The sequence below is a fragment of the Amblyomma americanum genome, chromosome 9 (genome assembly GCF_052857255.1).
Source record: "Amblyomma americanum isolate KBUSLIRL-KWMA chromosome 9, ASM5285725v1, whole genome shotgun sequence".
In the NCBI taxonomy this organism is placed as follows: Eukaryota; Metazoa; Arthropoda; class Arachnida; order Ixodida; family Ixodidae; genus Amblyomma; species Amblyomma americanum.
The window spans coordinates 92,691,082-92,708,726 of record NC_135505.1 but is presented as its reverse complement, the minus strand read 5'-3'; the positions used below and the strand labels follow the sequence as shown (position 1 = coordinate 92,708,726).

General features: G+C 47.8%; 1 protein-coding gene across 1 annotated transcript in view; it reads right to left on the bottom strand.

Annotated features, from left to right (window-relative positions):
- Window positions 1-17,645, bottom strand: part of LOC144103238 (transportin-3-like) — a 61,757-nt gene that overhangs the window by 18,032 nt on the left and 26,080 nt on the right. The window contains 12 exon segments of the mRNA XM_077636015.1: window positions 2,053-2,147; window positions 2,719-2,835; window positions 4,128-4,329; window positions 7,217-7,299; window positions 8,137-8,228; window positions 10,555-10,632; window positions 10,635-10,748; window positions 11,678-11,817; window positions 13,404-13,501; window positions 14,694-14,801; window positions 16,336-16,482; window positions 17,548-17,610. Of these exon segments, the coding sequence (XP_077492141.1) occupies window positions 2,053-2,147; window positions 2,719-2,835; window positions 4,128-4,329; window positions 7,217-7,299; window positions 8,137-8,228; window positions 10,555-10,632; window positions 10,635-10,748; window positions 11,678-11,817; window positions 13,404-13,501; window positions 14,694-14,801; window positions 16,336-16,482; window positions 17,548-17,610 (1,337 nt within the window).

Here is a 17,645-nt window from a genome sequence, read left to right as displayed (position 1 = left end):
AAATTCAGCGGAGTTTGGACCGCGTTCCCTATCTGGGAGAGCAAGAAGTTTTTCTCCTGCCGGATCCTGATAACGAATCGATGGAAGTCCACTATTTTCTCTTCATAGGCTGCGGGCAGGCGCTGGCAAACCGTCGTTCGCCTCCTGAGCGAGAGTCCATTGCGCCGCATAAATCGTGTGGCCCACCCGTTACTAGCGCGGAAGTCTTGCACTGGGATGCCCTCCTTTCTTGCGATTATGAGCGCCTGGTTCCGTATCAAATCAATCGACACAGCACACCCATCCGCTCGTCGAGCCTTGATATATTCCAGTAAAGAGGATTCGACGGCAGGAAATTTCCCAGTCTTCGGTCCGCGGAAGGCCCGGCGCGTCATACCAGTCGTCTTGAGTTCGTCGTGCTGCCGTCTCCAATACCGGACGCAAAACTCGTTGACACCAAAGTGTCTGCTGGCGGCACGGTTGCCATGTTCCAACGCATACCCAATAGCTTTTAGCTTAAAAGCAGCTGTGTAGCTTGCGTAGCGTCCCATGGCGAAGCGGCACAAAGAGCACGGTGCAACACGCAAACAAGGCAAACGAGGCCTACGAGACACCGGGGAGCTGGAGACACCTTCGCAAAATGGCGTAGCGGTGGTGAGTGGATGAGCGGTAGTGGCGGTGGTAGCGGATGATAGCACAGTACCGCCGCCTAGTAGCACGCGCGCCCAACCATGGCAGTTAGTTGTGGCCGCAGTCAATAGATGGCAATCGCTACGACAAGCAGACGGCTCGCGGCAGTAATTTTGGGGGTGCGATGATTATGCGGGGAAAAAAAAATTTTCCAATTTTTGATAGCCAATGTGGGGGGTGCGAGCATTATGCGAGTAAATACGGTAGAAGGTCGGGTCCCGACAATGAGCGCCTCACAGCTGTGATTGTGATTTTCTATGCTACCACTTCATTCTATACCGCTCTTTGTTTTCGTGCAAACACTCACTGAAGTTTCGAGAAGAGCGAGTGATACGCGGGGGAGTAATATCGTTTTGCGGATGCACTACTTCCATAGCCTCCCTAACGCTGCTTGCTATGTATGAAATGGGAGTGTATATACTACCCTGTTCTTGCTGCTAACAGTTTATTCAATTCTTCGGAACTGTCCTCTTGGTGGCAACCAAGAGACTTTTTGGCACCTTTGTGATGTATTACTGAAACAGTACTACTATTTTGAAGACAGAATGTCTTCATGGCTTGCATACGCAGGTCTGCAATGAAGACTCTTGTTAGTCCCGTTGTACACACCCTCACTGTCCTTCATCACATCAGTAAATGCAAAGGGCAAAACAAAAACAACTGCGATAGTTTGTTCTTCCATCAAGGATTTGATATCAAAACACCTTACCATACAACAGTACTAATGTGACTTCTGTTGCCCTTGCTCTGGCCTTGTTTACGCTATTCGTACCAGAATACACATGTACTGCTCGTGGCTGGTGGGGTCACTAACTGTAGTGTAGGCGCAGTGTACCAGAGATGTACTGTGAAGCAATTCTGTTTTGTAGCTCAGACACCAAGGACTCTAGACACTGGCTTGAAATTTAGTACATAATCGGTTTCTTTCAAACTGTTGTTAGCTTTGTGAACGTAAAAAAAAAAGTGCAAAAAAATGTCGTCCAGCAATCTTGAGCTACAGTTAAACCTGGATTTAATGAACCCTACAAAAACTGGCAAGTTTAATAAACCCTAGAAAAATGGGCAATTTTTCGTTACGTGCAAGTTTTCTTTGCACACAGTTCTCACGTGAAGATCCGAAGTGAAAAACAATAAACCAAGATGAAATCGCCCAGCAAATGTTTACACTAAAGTTCAAAGTAAACTCCCGTTATTCAATGTCGCTGACACAAAGAAACATTTCACGGTCACGTAGATAACTCAACTGCGGAGGCAGCCGCCACCATCCCCACCGTAGCTCACTCGATGCTGTTATGCTGCCAGAGCAGCTAACACTCAGAACAGAGGAAAAAAGGAGATGATGACGCAAGATTTACGGAGACAGTCAGAGAGTAGATAACAAACCTCGTGCATAGCCGGAATAGATCATCCACGGTGTCCGGGTGGTTACGAAGTGCATCGGCATTCGCCAGCTGCCTGAAGGCGGGGCCACAGAAGGCCTGCATCCACAGGAAGAAAAAAAAAGAACAATGTATCTCACTCCCTAGCTCAACCCGCATGTAATCAAAGGTAGAAGGACCCGCACTTTCACAAGAACGCTCACTTCAGTTTCACCATGCTCACTCCTCAACACACCTCTTTTAAGAGTCTCACACTTCGAAAGCAAGCTCTCCTGAAGTAACTTCAAGCCATGCAACCCTTAGGCACTCCAAACACTTCAATTTCCAGGGGTTCTCTTGGCTTCCCCGGACTAGTTTCTGGGTTCCCTGAGCACCTGAATGCATGCCTGACCTCGCCTTTCCTTTAACTCAGTTAGCTTGGGGCAGACCCCAATGCAATTGCGCACAGCAGACTGTTTAACTATATAGCCAGTCAGCATTAATTAAACTAAGGAATTTTTTTCTTAGGGCCCATGCATCTGCATCCTCTTTTACAGCAAGAGCTGTATATGGCACCCTCAGCGAAATCATGGCATAGTCTGCGTAGTCGTCCACACTCATAACTCCCTGGCGTTCCCCACCTCCGACCGAAACAAGACTGCCTGCACCCACGGCAGACAGTGGCACCCACCTGGAGCATGTCGATGAGTCCCTGGACACAGCCAGGCTCAGAGCCATACTCATCCACAAGGATGCTGCCCAGGTAGAGGAAGCACGAGTGCTGGTGCACCTGGTACAGCTGAACCATCTGCAGGGAAAAAGGTCCTGTCAACCACTCGGTGTTCATCAAATTCTTTGAGTTTCTATTAGCATCCTGCTCATCAAGCACACACAAGAATGAAGGGTGTGTGTGTGTGTGTGGGGGGGGGGGGGGGGGGGAGGGGGGGGGGGGGGTGTCAAAGATCTTTCATTCTGCCTTGCGCAAAAGAACAAATGCCAACAGCTGTACAAAAAAAAAATAAAACAAAAACACAAAATGTGCCTTAAGCCCAAACCTGCCAAAAGAAACCCCAGAAAAACAGACAATGCATACCCTTTGGGAGTCGGGCCAAGGAAGAAAGGGCAGCGTCACACAAAACGTTACAACATCATGTGTGAGTGAACAGACTATATAAGAAGCTCAAAGAAGGTGAGAGCTGGGAGAGGGCATGTCACCAGACCGAGTGAAAGAAATAAGGGATGACGAAGGTCACGATGCAACAACGTGCAAAGACTTCCAAGGAGCACTGCGTAAAGAGTTCCAATAAATGTGATTGCAGGCCCTAAACCAAAAATGTTGCGTCGTTACAGGTCCCATGCAGCATCCAAGTCACCATGCGGAGCAAATGAGTCTTTTCCACATAATCCAATACCTGCGGACAGCCTTTGGTGGCACTGCAGCAAAAGATATTCTGTAATGTGACAATCCACAAGGCACATTGAGACCAGTGTACCAGCAATTTCAATGCCAATCTCCAAGCCCGTTCATGGCATGGTAGCATACTGTCACGTAGTGGTGACGGGAGTGCGGCAGACACGGACAGTGGAAAGGCTTCCAAAAGAAACCAATTATTTGGCTGACCTCTGCCCAGAAAGAACTGAATGACTCAGCAACGGTGATAGCAACAAGCAAGCTCAATGGTCATCGAACAGAATGCCTGCTGCTCTCGGACGCACTAAATTTAAAGCTGGCAAGGAATTATTGCGATAAAGCACCAAAGCAAGTACAGCCGCCGGACCGATTTTTTGGACTCAGCAGGCACTAGAAAATGTCCCAAATAATCGAACAGTCCGAAAAACCCGTGAAATTTAAGGAAATAATCTTTCTGTGAAAAACTGGCTTTAAAAATCACGAATTTCGCAGCTCCCAATGTACCGTTTGCAAGCGACAATAATAGACTTTATCTGAGCCACAGTCATGCTTTCATCATGTCCACACCACCTCGTGTCACGACAGAGTCGGTCTATGTCGCGATACCAGACAATGCGACACTGCCGCAGGTCATGTCACGAACGAAGGCTGTGAGCAAAACGAACACCAAAAAGAGAAAAAGTGCCTGCCTGTGTGACGAGTGGCTGCAGCAGGGTGTGCGAGTGTCGGCCGATGCAGCGCACGGCAAAGCGGATGCAACGGCAGCACTGCTCGGTGACCTTGACATCTGCCTGGTACCGGTGGCAGGCCTGAGAGAGCACGGGCCACACCTCCTCCACCACAGGCTGGCACGGGTGTGGCTGACCCAAGGGGATGTTCACGTTGGTGTTCCTGAAACAACACCAGCCCCCATTGCATCACCCTCTCTTTGACTAACTCACACAGACTGTTGCAATGGTAAACGTGCACCGTAAAATGCTTCTCTCGGTTTAACCGATCATTTATTCGCGCTGAAATTTGACAAAGAGATAGCGTACGACCGTCTTGGTTTTCAAAACAAAGTTTGGATGATCTACTTTCCTGATTTTTATCAGAAATAATCATAAATCAGCATCACCTACAGCATGGCGACCCCCCCCCCACCCCCCCATCCGTAACCAGCAGCTTTTGCATAGAGCGCGTTTAGCATTGCAACAGTCTGTAGAAAGATGCACACGGAGCATTAATGAAACAGGCACGTGGTTACTACTGGGCTCTGTAATTGGGACCTGCCTTCAGGACAGAGCACAAGGATGGCTATGGGAAGCAAACGCTATTCACTGCTTCAATCCACCATTTTTTCTCCCAAGAGGAGCCCACATGCTCTAACAATAACAATCATGGGTTCTTTTTCAAGTTTAAAGGAATGCCGAGGGCAACTCCATTCAATTATTGTTTTCAGCAAAAATTGACTCTGCTCCTTCCGGCTGTGGTGACATTTGTCCAGCAACAAAAGATGCATTTATCGGCAAGAAAATTGGATTTAAAAAATGGTTGGCAGTTTAGCATTGCTAAGAATGAAATATTGTGCGAAAGCACAGATTTTTTTGCTCGTGAACACCACCACCACATAGCTGAAAGTGCAATAAAGGTGTCCACTGACCTAGGGAGCCAGTTATGCACGTCTTCAACTGTTCCATTGTCAGCGCCAATTTACCCAATGTGCACCAGCAGCCAATGCTCCAGTGCCGCGTTTCTGCAGCAGTGCTGTCAATGCCAACGCGTATTGTTCTAGTGCCGTGTTTCTGCCACAGCGTTGTCCATGGCAACACAAGCAATGCACATCTATCTCTCCGTCAGTATCGCCACATAGCTCAAAGCACAAATATTAGTTTGATAGTAGTATTAGTGAATAAAGAAGACGATGTGCAATGCACAGCCCGAGAGTGTGTTGGAGTTTAACACAAGGCATGATCAGCTACGACGATAGCCTGGTGCTCTCGCACAATGGCCAGCGAAGCTGATCCATTCATGCTGCCTCAGGTTCGAAACCCCAGTAGCAGCAATACCGTATAAACACCTGTAAGGGCAGCACCATGTTTTCCCGAAGGAAATATTTTTTAAAATTATATCCGTCTAAGGGCCGCACACCAAACCTTCCACGACCCACGCAGGAATAGCCTTCGATATGCACGCGCCGTGGCCTCTGCTATCAGCTCCGGCTGCGAGAAACGGCGCACTTGATTGCGGAGGCGACATATGCGCAGAGGAGCTTCCAGGTGCCGCCCACGGATGCTGCTTGAGGCCACGGCTCATCATTATCGTCGTCAACTTTTTCTTGCGCCGCAAGCTCCCGCTATCCATATCGGCATCAGTATCACCAGCTCCAGCTCTTTGTGGCTGTCAAAAAGTGTCAAAGGCACGGTAGTTGTGGCAGCGTGTTAGTTCGTCGTAGTTGTGGCTTTCGCGTGCTGCCGCCGAGCGTTGCAGTTTTAGCATGATGGGCAAGCGCCTTAATAGCTACACGGCAGGGAGTTTGCTGTCGAACAAGCGTGCGGCGGGCAGGAAATTCGACGTGGCCGAGAAGTGCGTCCGTCAATGGTGCAGTATAAAGGATGCATTGAGGAACACAAGCTACAAAAAGCGCGCTTTCCGAGACAAGCCGTGCAGGTTTCCCGAACTGGAAGAGCTGCTCTGCTAAGTGATGGAAGCACGGAACAACGGCTACGCGTTGACAACGCACGTGCTGCACGGCTTCTTGTGGGATGAGCATGCACCAGAGCACAGCACCAGCTCGGAGTCAGAATACTCCGCGAGTGACAATTAAACGTAGAATAAATGCCGCTCATTTCCTGATTGGTGTTTTTACTTCAAAAAAATTTTTGTTAGCAAATCGTGTGTATGAGCCGCATCCCGAAAATTGGCCCTCAAATCTGGAAAAAAAGTGCGGCCCTTACACGCGTTTATATGCTATTTTATGTTTATTTATTTATAGTTTGCCCAAGGTCACCCTCAAGGTGAAGCTTCACACAAACAGCTGAGCCGGTTTGACATTGTGAAGTAGTGCTTTCGGACTAAAATCTTCCCGCCAGTACACTCAAGCTCATGACATCTTTGCCAAAAAGGACATGTTGCCGCTGTCTTGAAGAAAATGGTGCTGTAACACTGCCTCAAGGATCCATACTCAAATATCAGTGTTGAAGCAAGCATTTTACTTGCAAAATGAGCCAGTGCCAACCACACCTTATATATTTCATTTTCTGGTCTTTTCCAGCATATAAAGCTCCGCCTTCGATTAGAGTGGTCTCTCTGCAATTAGAAAGCAGTACTGTACCAATGCAGCCCAACTTCAATTTGTTGTCCATTTTAATAGATTAAAAAGCAGTTGGGAGAAACTCTCTCGAATGCCCAAACCAAACAGGCAAATCAAGCTTCTGATTTCAATAAAATGGATTCCGATGACAGGAGCAGCAGCGCGAGCTGTTACATATCAGGTTCAAAGCTTTTACCACCTAGTCCCGCTACTAGTCTCTGACCTGTCAATGCCGGTCCTGTATTCTGAAACCATTCATACTGCAGAAGTCCAATCAGCTGCATGTGTCAAGCATGTACTTGGAAATCTAGCACCTGTAGCCCAAGAAAAGCATGGAATGTCAGGCCGACCAGGACTGCTATGTACAAAGGCAGAGAATAGCAGCAAGCTGGCAAAAGGCCTGGGCCGACTACAGCTTAACCAGAAGAGGACAAAGACCACGCAGCAAAAGAGTACTGCTTCCACAAGCCAGTCTCACGCACATACCTAAAGATGACCGCCAGCCTGTCCAGGTAGATGATTGGCTCGTACCGGCTTCCCTCAGCACTGGTGTCTTCGGCATTCATCACCTGCAACATTGATAGAGGGCATTGCAAAAGCTTCAAACAGGGGGACAAAATGACTTCAGGGTCAGCGCACACTCAGTCAGACTGCTCAGTCAGATCTCAGCACCTCGTTTTCACGGCCACAGGTATAAAAAAAAATGAAAATCTGAAGACAGCAGGAAGGGGTGTGGGGAGGGCTTGCCTGAGGTTTAAAACTCAAACATGCACCAATTTTGCCATTTACTGCTCACTACAAAATGCATTTAGGGCCATCCTCTTGCTTTAGCAATGTCAACTAGATTTCATGTCTCTGGAGTTCTCCCCAACTGCCCTAACTGTTCTCTCTGTACTAACTGTACTCCTGTACTAACTGTTTTATCTATAAATTATAAACTCATAAAGCAATGAAATGAACGGCTGCGCAAATCAGGACACAGACAAGAAAGAGACACCACATGCGCAGCCGTTCATTTCATCATGCACCAACTCGCCCCTCAGGCCGTTATTCATAAAGCAATATTTCCACTCAACTTGAGCAAACACTGCTACCTAGATATTAGCTATAAATTATAACTAAATTACACAGCTTATCAACAACCATATTCCTGTTTCTGCACACTCAACGAACATCACACATTGGAATAATGTTTCAGAGAGCCACTGGAACACCCTCCATCATGGCCCTTACTGCAGTCTTGCACAAGTTTACCCTAAAGGTTTGACAACCTCCTCACTTAATCAAAGTTTTGTGAAATCCAAATGAGCACCTTCACAAGAGTGGCCAGTGGATGTGTTGAAATCTGCAGGCGACACCCACTATCAGAAAATGCTACGGACTAATGCATGCGCACAACTACTCACCCGCGTCAGACGCTCGGTCTGGAGTCGACAGAGCTGCCGCATGCCGTCCGTAACCTGCTCAGGGCTCATCTTGGCCAGGACCAAGACAGCACCTAGAAGAGAGGAACAACAACCCTCATGAACATCCTGCCATGTTTCGCTACAGACAGAGCTTACAACTCCAACACAAATGGCTCCTACGCTGACAACCTTTATCCCTCTGCCCTTCTGTCCCGTCCCACCCCTTGCGCCCTCCTGTGCTTATTCTCACAATTAAAATGTATACTAGCTCCCTGCCGTGGCATTGCAGCAGGTCTGTTGTAGCAGATGCCTTTCTCAGAATTGCAGCTGAACGGCATTACAAGAGACATAGCTGTAATAAACAAATGATAATAAGAGACATTTTTTGCCCACTGGTTGGCTGCCCTAGCTCCCCCATTAAGGGAACCTCTTTAGTAACAGACATCGGATATAGAAGGCGTTCAATTATAAAGGACAAATTAGCTTCAAATCTGGTCCACTCTCTTGCTTATAATGAATGTGTTAAACTGCTCTCCCCGACTCCGCAGATGCAGTGCCTTCGCTCACTAACCACACTCACGTCTGTGCTCGACTGAGAGCAAGAAATGATCAGTCACAGGGCATTAAATCTGCACCTAGTACAGAGTGGACCGGCTAGCAGCAAAACATCAACATGGGTCTCCTCAAATGCAAGTGCTGCATAAAGGGCTTCTCACTAACAGGAGTACGAGCGCGAGCGTGCGGGCATTCCCCCACGCCGGCAAGGGCACAAGTATGCGAAAGAAGTGCGCAGCACAGGGAGCTAACATGTTGCGCCACGCATGGAGAGGATTTCCTGCTCACACTGCTTCTATGATAGTAGGCTTAGCGCCCATAGGAATACATGGAAACAAAAAGTTTTCAAAGCAGTTTCCTGAATTCGCACTGCACCTATGATGTCGTCCCTTCGTGCAGAACAACCAAATTCATCTTGGAACAGGCTCTGAAAGTATGTAGAGTCATTTAGACGGTGATGGATATATAAAACACCTGCGCATGGGAGTGACTCCCGGCTGCGGGTACAGACTGGGGGCGTGGTCCACAAAAACGCATGTAAGCAAATCTTTCAGAAATATTTTTCTCGTTTCACATAGCACTCATGGAGGCGGCTGTTTGTTTACAGTTGGCGAGTGCTCTGAAAAATAGTGTGACCAAGTATGCTACGTCATTTCAAAGCAATGTTTGTAAAATTCCATGACAAATGTGTTTTGTGAAGCCGGACGCACTGCCCAAAGGTGCTCTATCCGCTGGGTGTTTCCCCGAATCGTGCCAGCTTCTTTTCTAGTCCGACATGCTGCCTAGTGGGCTACGTTTTCTCCCAAGCGCTGCCGTTCAAATTAGACATCCTAGATAGGTTTACATTGAAGACAGTCCTCAAACAGCAAGATAAACGAACCGCACACTGTAGTAGACTCACACCGTGATTACATACAAAGGTGGTATCATGGAACAGTGCATCATGAGTGATTACAAGATGGTTAGCCCTAAAATAAAGTGGCTAAAAGGAAAGGTGGGTGTTGAGGCATGCATGGATCCAAGTACCTGGGGAGCCCAAAAACCCCACTCCCAGGAATGCAAAGGTTCTGCAGAAGCCAGTTTGAGAACACCTGCTCTAGAGCTTGGCACAGTGGCATTACAATGCCATCTACCCCCTAATGCGGCTGACCTTGCCTTGCCAGCTGCATCACCTCCATATGCATGCTGACCACCATCCTCTGCCTATTCCCTACAATGGTCAGTTTAGTTTAGTTTATCGAGTTTAACATCCCAAAGCAACTGAGGCTATGAGGGACTCCGGAAATTTCAGGTTCTTTAGCATGCACTGACATAGCACAGTACAGGGGCCTCTAGAATTTCGCCTCCATCGAAATTCGACCGCCACGGCCGGGATCTATCCCGCGTCCTTCGGCTCAGCAGCCGAGCGCCATAACCACTCAGCCACCGCGGCGACCCTACAATGGTCAAGCCAACGTATAAGCTTCTACTCAACATTACAATCTTGCTTTGCACCTTCCTTTGGTTCATTTTATGCCCTGGTACCATAAATGAAAATCCCTTTGACGACAACGATTTCAGTTTAATGGCGCAAGGGCTGCATGGCAGCAGACGATCTTGGTTAACGTGTGTTTTCAGTCCGCGTGAGGTGGAGCCCCAGACCCACTTTCTCAAGCATTTCAACCGCGACAAGCTGAGCACTGGCACAGGGGAAAACTTTGTGCCAAGCGGGAAACCAGCGGGTATCCTGCAGCACAAGAGATCGAACCCCGCACCCCCTTCATACAATGCAGATAAACGACTAGGCCACCGTTGTGGTAATCAAAATTCGATTTAGATTCCCTTAGTAAAATATTCACAGCCGATTGGACGGAGGTACGAAACCTACCCTTGAGCAACCCCAGGCTGCGCTGGTCGAGACAGAGAGGGTATCCACAGCGCTGACAATGTGCAGCAGCGCAGGAAGTGCGTCACCATCTGGGTGCGACAGGTGGAACACACATTCTGCAGGGAGGTGGCTGCCATGCTGGCCAGGCTCTGCGTCTGCAGAGCCTGCAGCAGGAAGGTCAGCACAGGGTCTGCGAAAACAGAGAAATGAGACGGATGTCAGACGAGAGAGAAACTTGAGGGGCTGATCTTAACCTCTGTCCAATCTCCCTAAAAAGCAATTGGTACCTGCAGGGTATTAGTACCAATGTGATTCATTTATTATATGCAGGTGTCTCAGGAAGCAGCTATTGCAGGAGTGGGTGAGAATAGAATTCACAATAACAACAGTGAACACTAACACCAAACATAAAAAAAGGAGAAAAAAAAAAAACACTGAGTGAACAAGCAACCAACAAGTAAACAAATGAACAAAAAAATGAAATGCATGAGAAATGGCTATCAAGCGCAATTCAAACCCCTTTAAAGGCAGCAAATGCAAGATTTGGTTTATAGTTTATGGGAGCTTAACGTCCCAAAGTGACCCAGGCTATGAGGGACGCAGTGGTGGAGGGCTTCAGAAATTTCGACCACCTGGGGTTCTTTAACGTGGACTGGCATCGCACAGCACACAGGCCTCTAGCATTCTGACTCCATCGAAATTATACCGCCGTGGCCAGGTTCAAACCCATGTCTTTCGGGTCAGGAGCCAAGCGTCACAACCACTGAGCCACCGCGGCGGGCAAATGCAAAGGACAAGTTAATGGCGTTAAAAATGCCTTCACAGGGAGGAAAGAAAGGACTAAATGTAAAAAAGTTATCACTGTGTGGATGAAAAAAAAAAAATTTATCACAACACACAAAGCTATGCTAGGACGGGAAGAAGAAAGGACAGAACGACGTGACCTCATCCCTTGAAGCTAAGACTGCTCTCTCTCTCTCTATAGTCTTCAAACACATTTCAGTTGGACCCGTGGTGTTTGCAGCCCCCGCAGCTCAAAATTTCAATTCCCCCTCAGAGCATCATGGCACAGGCGGCAAAACATGCACCAAATACAGCACAAAAGAAAAAAAAACTGACCCAGGTACTGTGGGTGCTTGTCGATCCATTCGCAGAGCTCTCCCAGGAGCTGGATGCTGGTGTGTCGCACGGCCAGGTGTGATTCGGAGGGAAGCTTCAAGATGGCTTCCACCACCTCGGGGACCGTGTCGTTTTCCTCCCTGAGATGACCGACAATGGTGGGCAATGACCGACTCATGTCGACATTTCCTTACCGAGAGCCATGACCAGAAGCATGTGGCTTTGTCCACCAGTGCAGTTTAAGGTATGGGGATGGAACAGCAAAGGAAAACACATCCTTTTTGTGGGTTACAATGCTTTACTTCAGGAACAAGCACTGCCCAGCTATGGGGGAACGCTTGCTGAACATGAGTCACCAGCTAGCCCAAGTCTCAGTCTCAAATTCATGCAACACTTGAGTCTACCTTCCTGCCCTGCGTGTCCCACTCATCTCAAAGAAAGCAGATGCACTCCTCAGAGAAATATGCATGAAGGCTGCACATCTCATGTCCTTACTAACAGCTACTAGATGCACGCCTGGAGGAGAAATGATCATGACTCCCAAGCAATCAGGAAAATCGGGGAAAGGGGGGGTCAGCTGGTTCATGACTAACGTAAGAAAAACAGCAGGAAATAGGGGACTAGAAAGAAAAACGACTGTCGTTTCTTTCTTTCTCATTCCATGCTTCCCAGTGTTTTCTTTGTGTTAGCTCCCAAGCACTTTATAATGCGCAATACGCTTTGGACCCCTGGAAATGAAGTACCCAGGCATGTAGGTTGGTATCGTGGAGTTTAATGCGCCAAAGCCTCCCGTGGCCTATGACAGATGCCGTGTTGGAGAGCTCCAGACTGACTAAAAACTACTTGGTGTTACTTAATTCTCACTGACACCACACAGCTGCCAGAGCCAGGATTTGGTCTCATGACCTTGGGCTCACAGTGACCAAATGACAAACCCGCTACGTCTCTGCGGCGGGTGCAAATGTCATACCCCTGTACCGCCTGTCATGCCTCCTGTGGATCCCTCTGCGGTATTCCCCAGTACCGTTGAATAAAATATAATTGAATTTCTTCTAGATGCTGCTTCAGTTTCAACGACCAAATGATGGCTGTGATGTGCAAGTGTTTAGGTCCTACCAGGCAGGAAAAAAACTGCACTGTAATAACTGATACGCAGTTTAAATTCACTACAACACTTAAAAAAGAAAGAAAATTTCATAAGCACTGCTTCTAATCAAAAACTGGCAGTGGTTTAACTTTGGTTAAACCCGGAGTGACGCGATAGCTACAGCTGGCCGAGTTGAACTGGGTCATGTGACCAATCATGTGACAAACCATATGATCAGCCATGGCGCCACGCCGCCAGCAGCTGCTCCGCACCACGTGACCAACCACATGACAGCGTAGCGACGCAGCCAGGCTGAAGGCTCGAAATGCTACCGTAATGTAGCTATCGCTACAAAAGTGGCAGGCCCCTTCGCATTCAGCACGCATGTCCAGCTTCACATCAGTATATCAATCAGTTGAAAGCACATTTCTTGAAAGCCTCACATTACACCTCCCATGTCTGACGAAGAACAGAGGACCAACCATGACTTCTCTATTCAAATCAGGAACTCCCCACCATGGTGATCCGCACCGCTCATACCAGCAAGATTTTCTCTTCCCCCCTTTTTCTTCCACCAATAAGCTTTGAACAGTGACAACAATCACAATGGCGAGGAGGCATTAAAAAAGCATCACTTACGGCACGACATTTTTAGCCACAGCAGCCATGGCGAACAGGGTGGCTTCGGTGACTTCCCACGTGGCAGAGGCACCCTGGTTCTTCAGGTTGCCAAACATCTGTCAGAACAAAGAACCAGCAGGTAGGCACAAAAAATGAATGTTAGAGGCTAAGCGCAGAAGTCTGGTGGGTGTACGCTTAGTCCCTCTTCAATTCAGCCGGTCTCTCTTTTACGCTGAGCATGTGGCAAGGCAAATCAAAGAATGAAAAAAGCCCACACACACACACACTCATTCGCCTTTTTTCTTTTGTGTGCGAGACTGAACATGGTGCTCAAAGACTATCAAAGGTTGCAGCCACATCAATGTAATGACCAGCAAGCTGACAGTGGTTAAGAGATGATTACAATAGAATGTGATGCCACAGCGCTCAATGAGGGACTGGAACTACTCTATATGGCCTATTTCTGGCAGTTCAGTAACGCAGTGGCAGCTTTGGCCTCGTCACATACCACAACCCGAGGGAAGATTTGAAAGGGAGCAGGAGATGTACGCATCTAATTTGGTGTGATTCCAAAGGATTCGCACACTTCCAATTCTGTGAAATTTTCGACAACTGGGCATAGCTTTCAGTTGTGTAAACCTACATTCGAACCACTCAATTTGCAAAACACAAGTAGCACAAGGGAGGGCTGAGTTCTTCGAAGCACAGGTCAGCTTATAAAGAAGACTTTATAATTGAGTTCAATGTGCCAATTAAAAGCATCCTCCGAATCCCAGCAACAGTGCTAGGTACGCCATCACTTCCTCTGGCCCATTACATCTTTATGCACTGCTGTCACGCCCGTACCTACAAAAGACAGCTTCAACCGCCAACAATTCAACCATTAACCTAGCAAGCTATAGTTGGATACAAATCAAGAAAGAAGCGGCTTTTCCCAGATAAAGGAGCCCCTTCCAGCCAATGGCATCGGCGGATCCTCATGAACTTGCGTACCAATGCAAGAAGCAGCGTGACAATGCAGGGAGAGAACTATCTCTGACAACGGAAGAAAGGAATTATCTCCCTTCTTCGGCCACTCCCTGCATTGTTGGGCTAGCAAGCTCATGAGAGGGCCATTGGATGGAAGGGGACCCTTTGGCAGGGATAATAAGCCGCTTTATTCTTGAGTTGTATCCGACTGTAGGGCTTTGAAGCATGGCAGAATCCACAGATTGAAGCAGCGATGAAAGAGAAAAGACATACCTGTAGCCACTAAGCAAGAGCAACTGCTGTCATGCAACAGTAAACACCGGCCAGCCGGCCACACACCTGCTGAAAGCAGTTGGCCGAACCGACAAGGTAGACCACATCCTTGATGAGCTCCGAAACACGGTTCCGGAAGTCACCAAAGTCATCCCTCTCGCTGGGCACACCCTCCTGCATTGCAAAGCAACACAAGTCAGAACACATGAATGCACATGCTACAGTCTGTGGCAGGAGAACAAGAATTAGATGATGCAGAGCTTGCGACAAGAAAGAGAAGGAGTCTGTAACCAAACCAAAGGACGGAGTGAAGGCCTCCAAACACCGTTCATCAGAAGAAAACACTCACTTCTCCGTCTTTCGTTATTGCATACAAAGGGGATAAACACAGGATAAAAAGTCTACACATCCATCGTGGGTGTCAAAGCCAGGGAACATTCACAAGGCTATGTCACACATAAATACTCGCAAAAAGACCACAATCACCACAACTCCAAAGGTAGAACACACCAAACGAAGAGAAGGTCAAAGGCTCTGTGCTTATTATTATTGGACCATCACACTTCGTACTTGCTATTAACTCCCTCAAATTTCGAGAACCCCAAGATATCAATGCCCCTTTTCAAAGAAAGAGCTAAAAACTAAACAATCACTGCTTTTACATAAGACTGCTGGCTCCTTCGGATCGTCTTGGAAAGGGAACTACATCTGGCTCCCCCTGTTCAGACATCCACCCAAAGTCGACTTCTTGTCCATCAGCCTCTGACTGTACCAGTCATGCTAACACGAGGCTGTTCATGTTTTGTTGGAACCTGGAAGCTAGGCTTCAAGAGCTACCGACCCTATGACAGAGTAGTTACAAACACAGAGGCTCGACTAGAAAAGCAAAGCACGCTTACTATTGGTTCACTGCACAGAAAATTGTGTTACAGTAAAACCTCGTTATAATGAACACGGATATTATGAATTATTGGCCATATTGAACTCTTCGTTAATATTTTTGACAAACACATGCAATTTCTACTTTATATACTGAATGCAGATGGCAATGAAATGAATATATCAAACTCCCCAGCGCCAAACTGTGGCCGATCGGATGGCAGGCAGCACGCTTCGCCACACTGCACAAATGAAAGGTGGTGATGTGGCAAGCGTTCGCGCCAAGATTTGCACTTCACTTTCAGCTCGCACTCGCCAACAGCGGCCTGCAGAGTTGCAGTGCGGCAGTCAGCACGTGTTCACGCCTCTGGCATCCGTCAACAGTGCCCTGGAAGCAGCAGTGCAGGTAGTTGTAAGCTTGCAGTAACAATCCTGCATTCATGTCTGCTGTCGCGGAGGTGGTGAAAACGGCGACAGCTTTTACTGTGACGTTTCGCTTTCCACGCAGCACGGTTGTGATGCAGAGAAGCCAACGTAACAGGCACACAGTATTTTGCGGCCTTCGGAATAGCCGCGCGGACCTTCGAAACGCCACCAAAACCTGGGAACACGTCTTTCCGTTTCTCTAGTAATGATCGCAAGAATTGCCGTCCGTTCAATGACTACACTGCGCTGCAGTTGCACATGTTTCTGACGAAGTTTTATATTACAACTTTTGGCTATAGCAAACTATTTTGAGATTTCTTACCTGTTCGCTACAACGAGGTTGCACTGTAATTCAATAAATGCAGTCACCCAAGTGGTCCCAGGTCTTGACACGGTCACCCACCTTGTCCGGGTCCAGCTGGCAGTGCCGACATAGGGCCACGATTAGCAACTGGATGTAGCGGCCAAAGAGCACGTTGAGGGCATCGTTGCTCTCCTTGTAGAGCGCCTCCGAGAGTCGGTACCACAGGTTGAAGGTGATCTCAGCCACCTGCGTGCATCGTCAAGCATGTGTGAGCAACAACAACACTTAACTGACAAGCCTCCGTATGACGGCCTGCATGTGGCTATGGGTCATGGGGGGAGAAAACAACCCTGGCAGTCGTTCTCACCATCTACTAAATTGCTTCAGAGCAGATACTAGTATACTTAACACTGAAAAAGGAATATTGATCATTATATGGCACACAAAGCTGGAAAAAAATGTGCGCAAGAACAGATAGAGCTACAGCTCCTGATAGCAGGGACAAAAAAGCCAGTCTGGCTTTGACAAGGGTGGAAAGTTGGACGAGTTGGTGTCGATTCATGACAAAAGGAGCGCGAAAACAAGACGACAGACGAAGACAGTGCGCACACCACGAGCGCTGGTGGTGTGTGTTCTGCCTTCGTCCGTCGTCGTGTTTTCGCGCTCCGTTTGTCATGTCAGACTCTCGCTTTAACCCAATTTGCTAAAAGAGGTCCCCTTCAGTACATGAGTGAAATTCAACTAATCTGTGAAAAACCCATTCTACTGCAAATGCTACCCTGTGACCTTTACCTGGTCAGCATACACAATACTGCATGTTTGCACCCACCTCAGCCGTATCTGTGCAGTGAGGCAAAACATGGCAGTCAGAAGGGCTCTGTCACCGGCTGACCTTCCCATTAATACCACACCCACGCAGTATTTTAAAAGCATACTAGAGTGCTACAGTTGAATTGGAAGTACTACCCGGACTTATACTTTGCTCTTTTGAAAGAAAAAAGAAGTAACAAGGGTGTGAGGACCATCACTAATATGGAAGGAGCTGTGAGAAAATTCCATTTGCTTGCATTGCAATCTGGTACCCTCCCACAGTTACGGGAAACAGCACAATGAATATAGTGTTATCTCCACAGCTTCTTTTCACAAAACAAGTGAACCAGCTTTTCCACACTAAGCTCAAGTGAGACACTGTGTGGCAAGATTAGAGAACTGTGAAGCTATACCATTGTGTCCACCACACAGAAAGAAAGGGAAGTGCAAAGATAAATAAACAAAACAGATATATTGGCAAAGCAAGCATCAGCCACTCGCCTCATAGTCGTAGTGCCCGACACACGTCAGCAGCAAGTCCAGGCACCGCAGGTCACCCAAGCCCTTGGAGGAAGAGAGAACCATAGTAGTGAAGCATA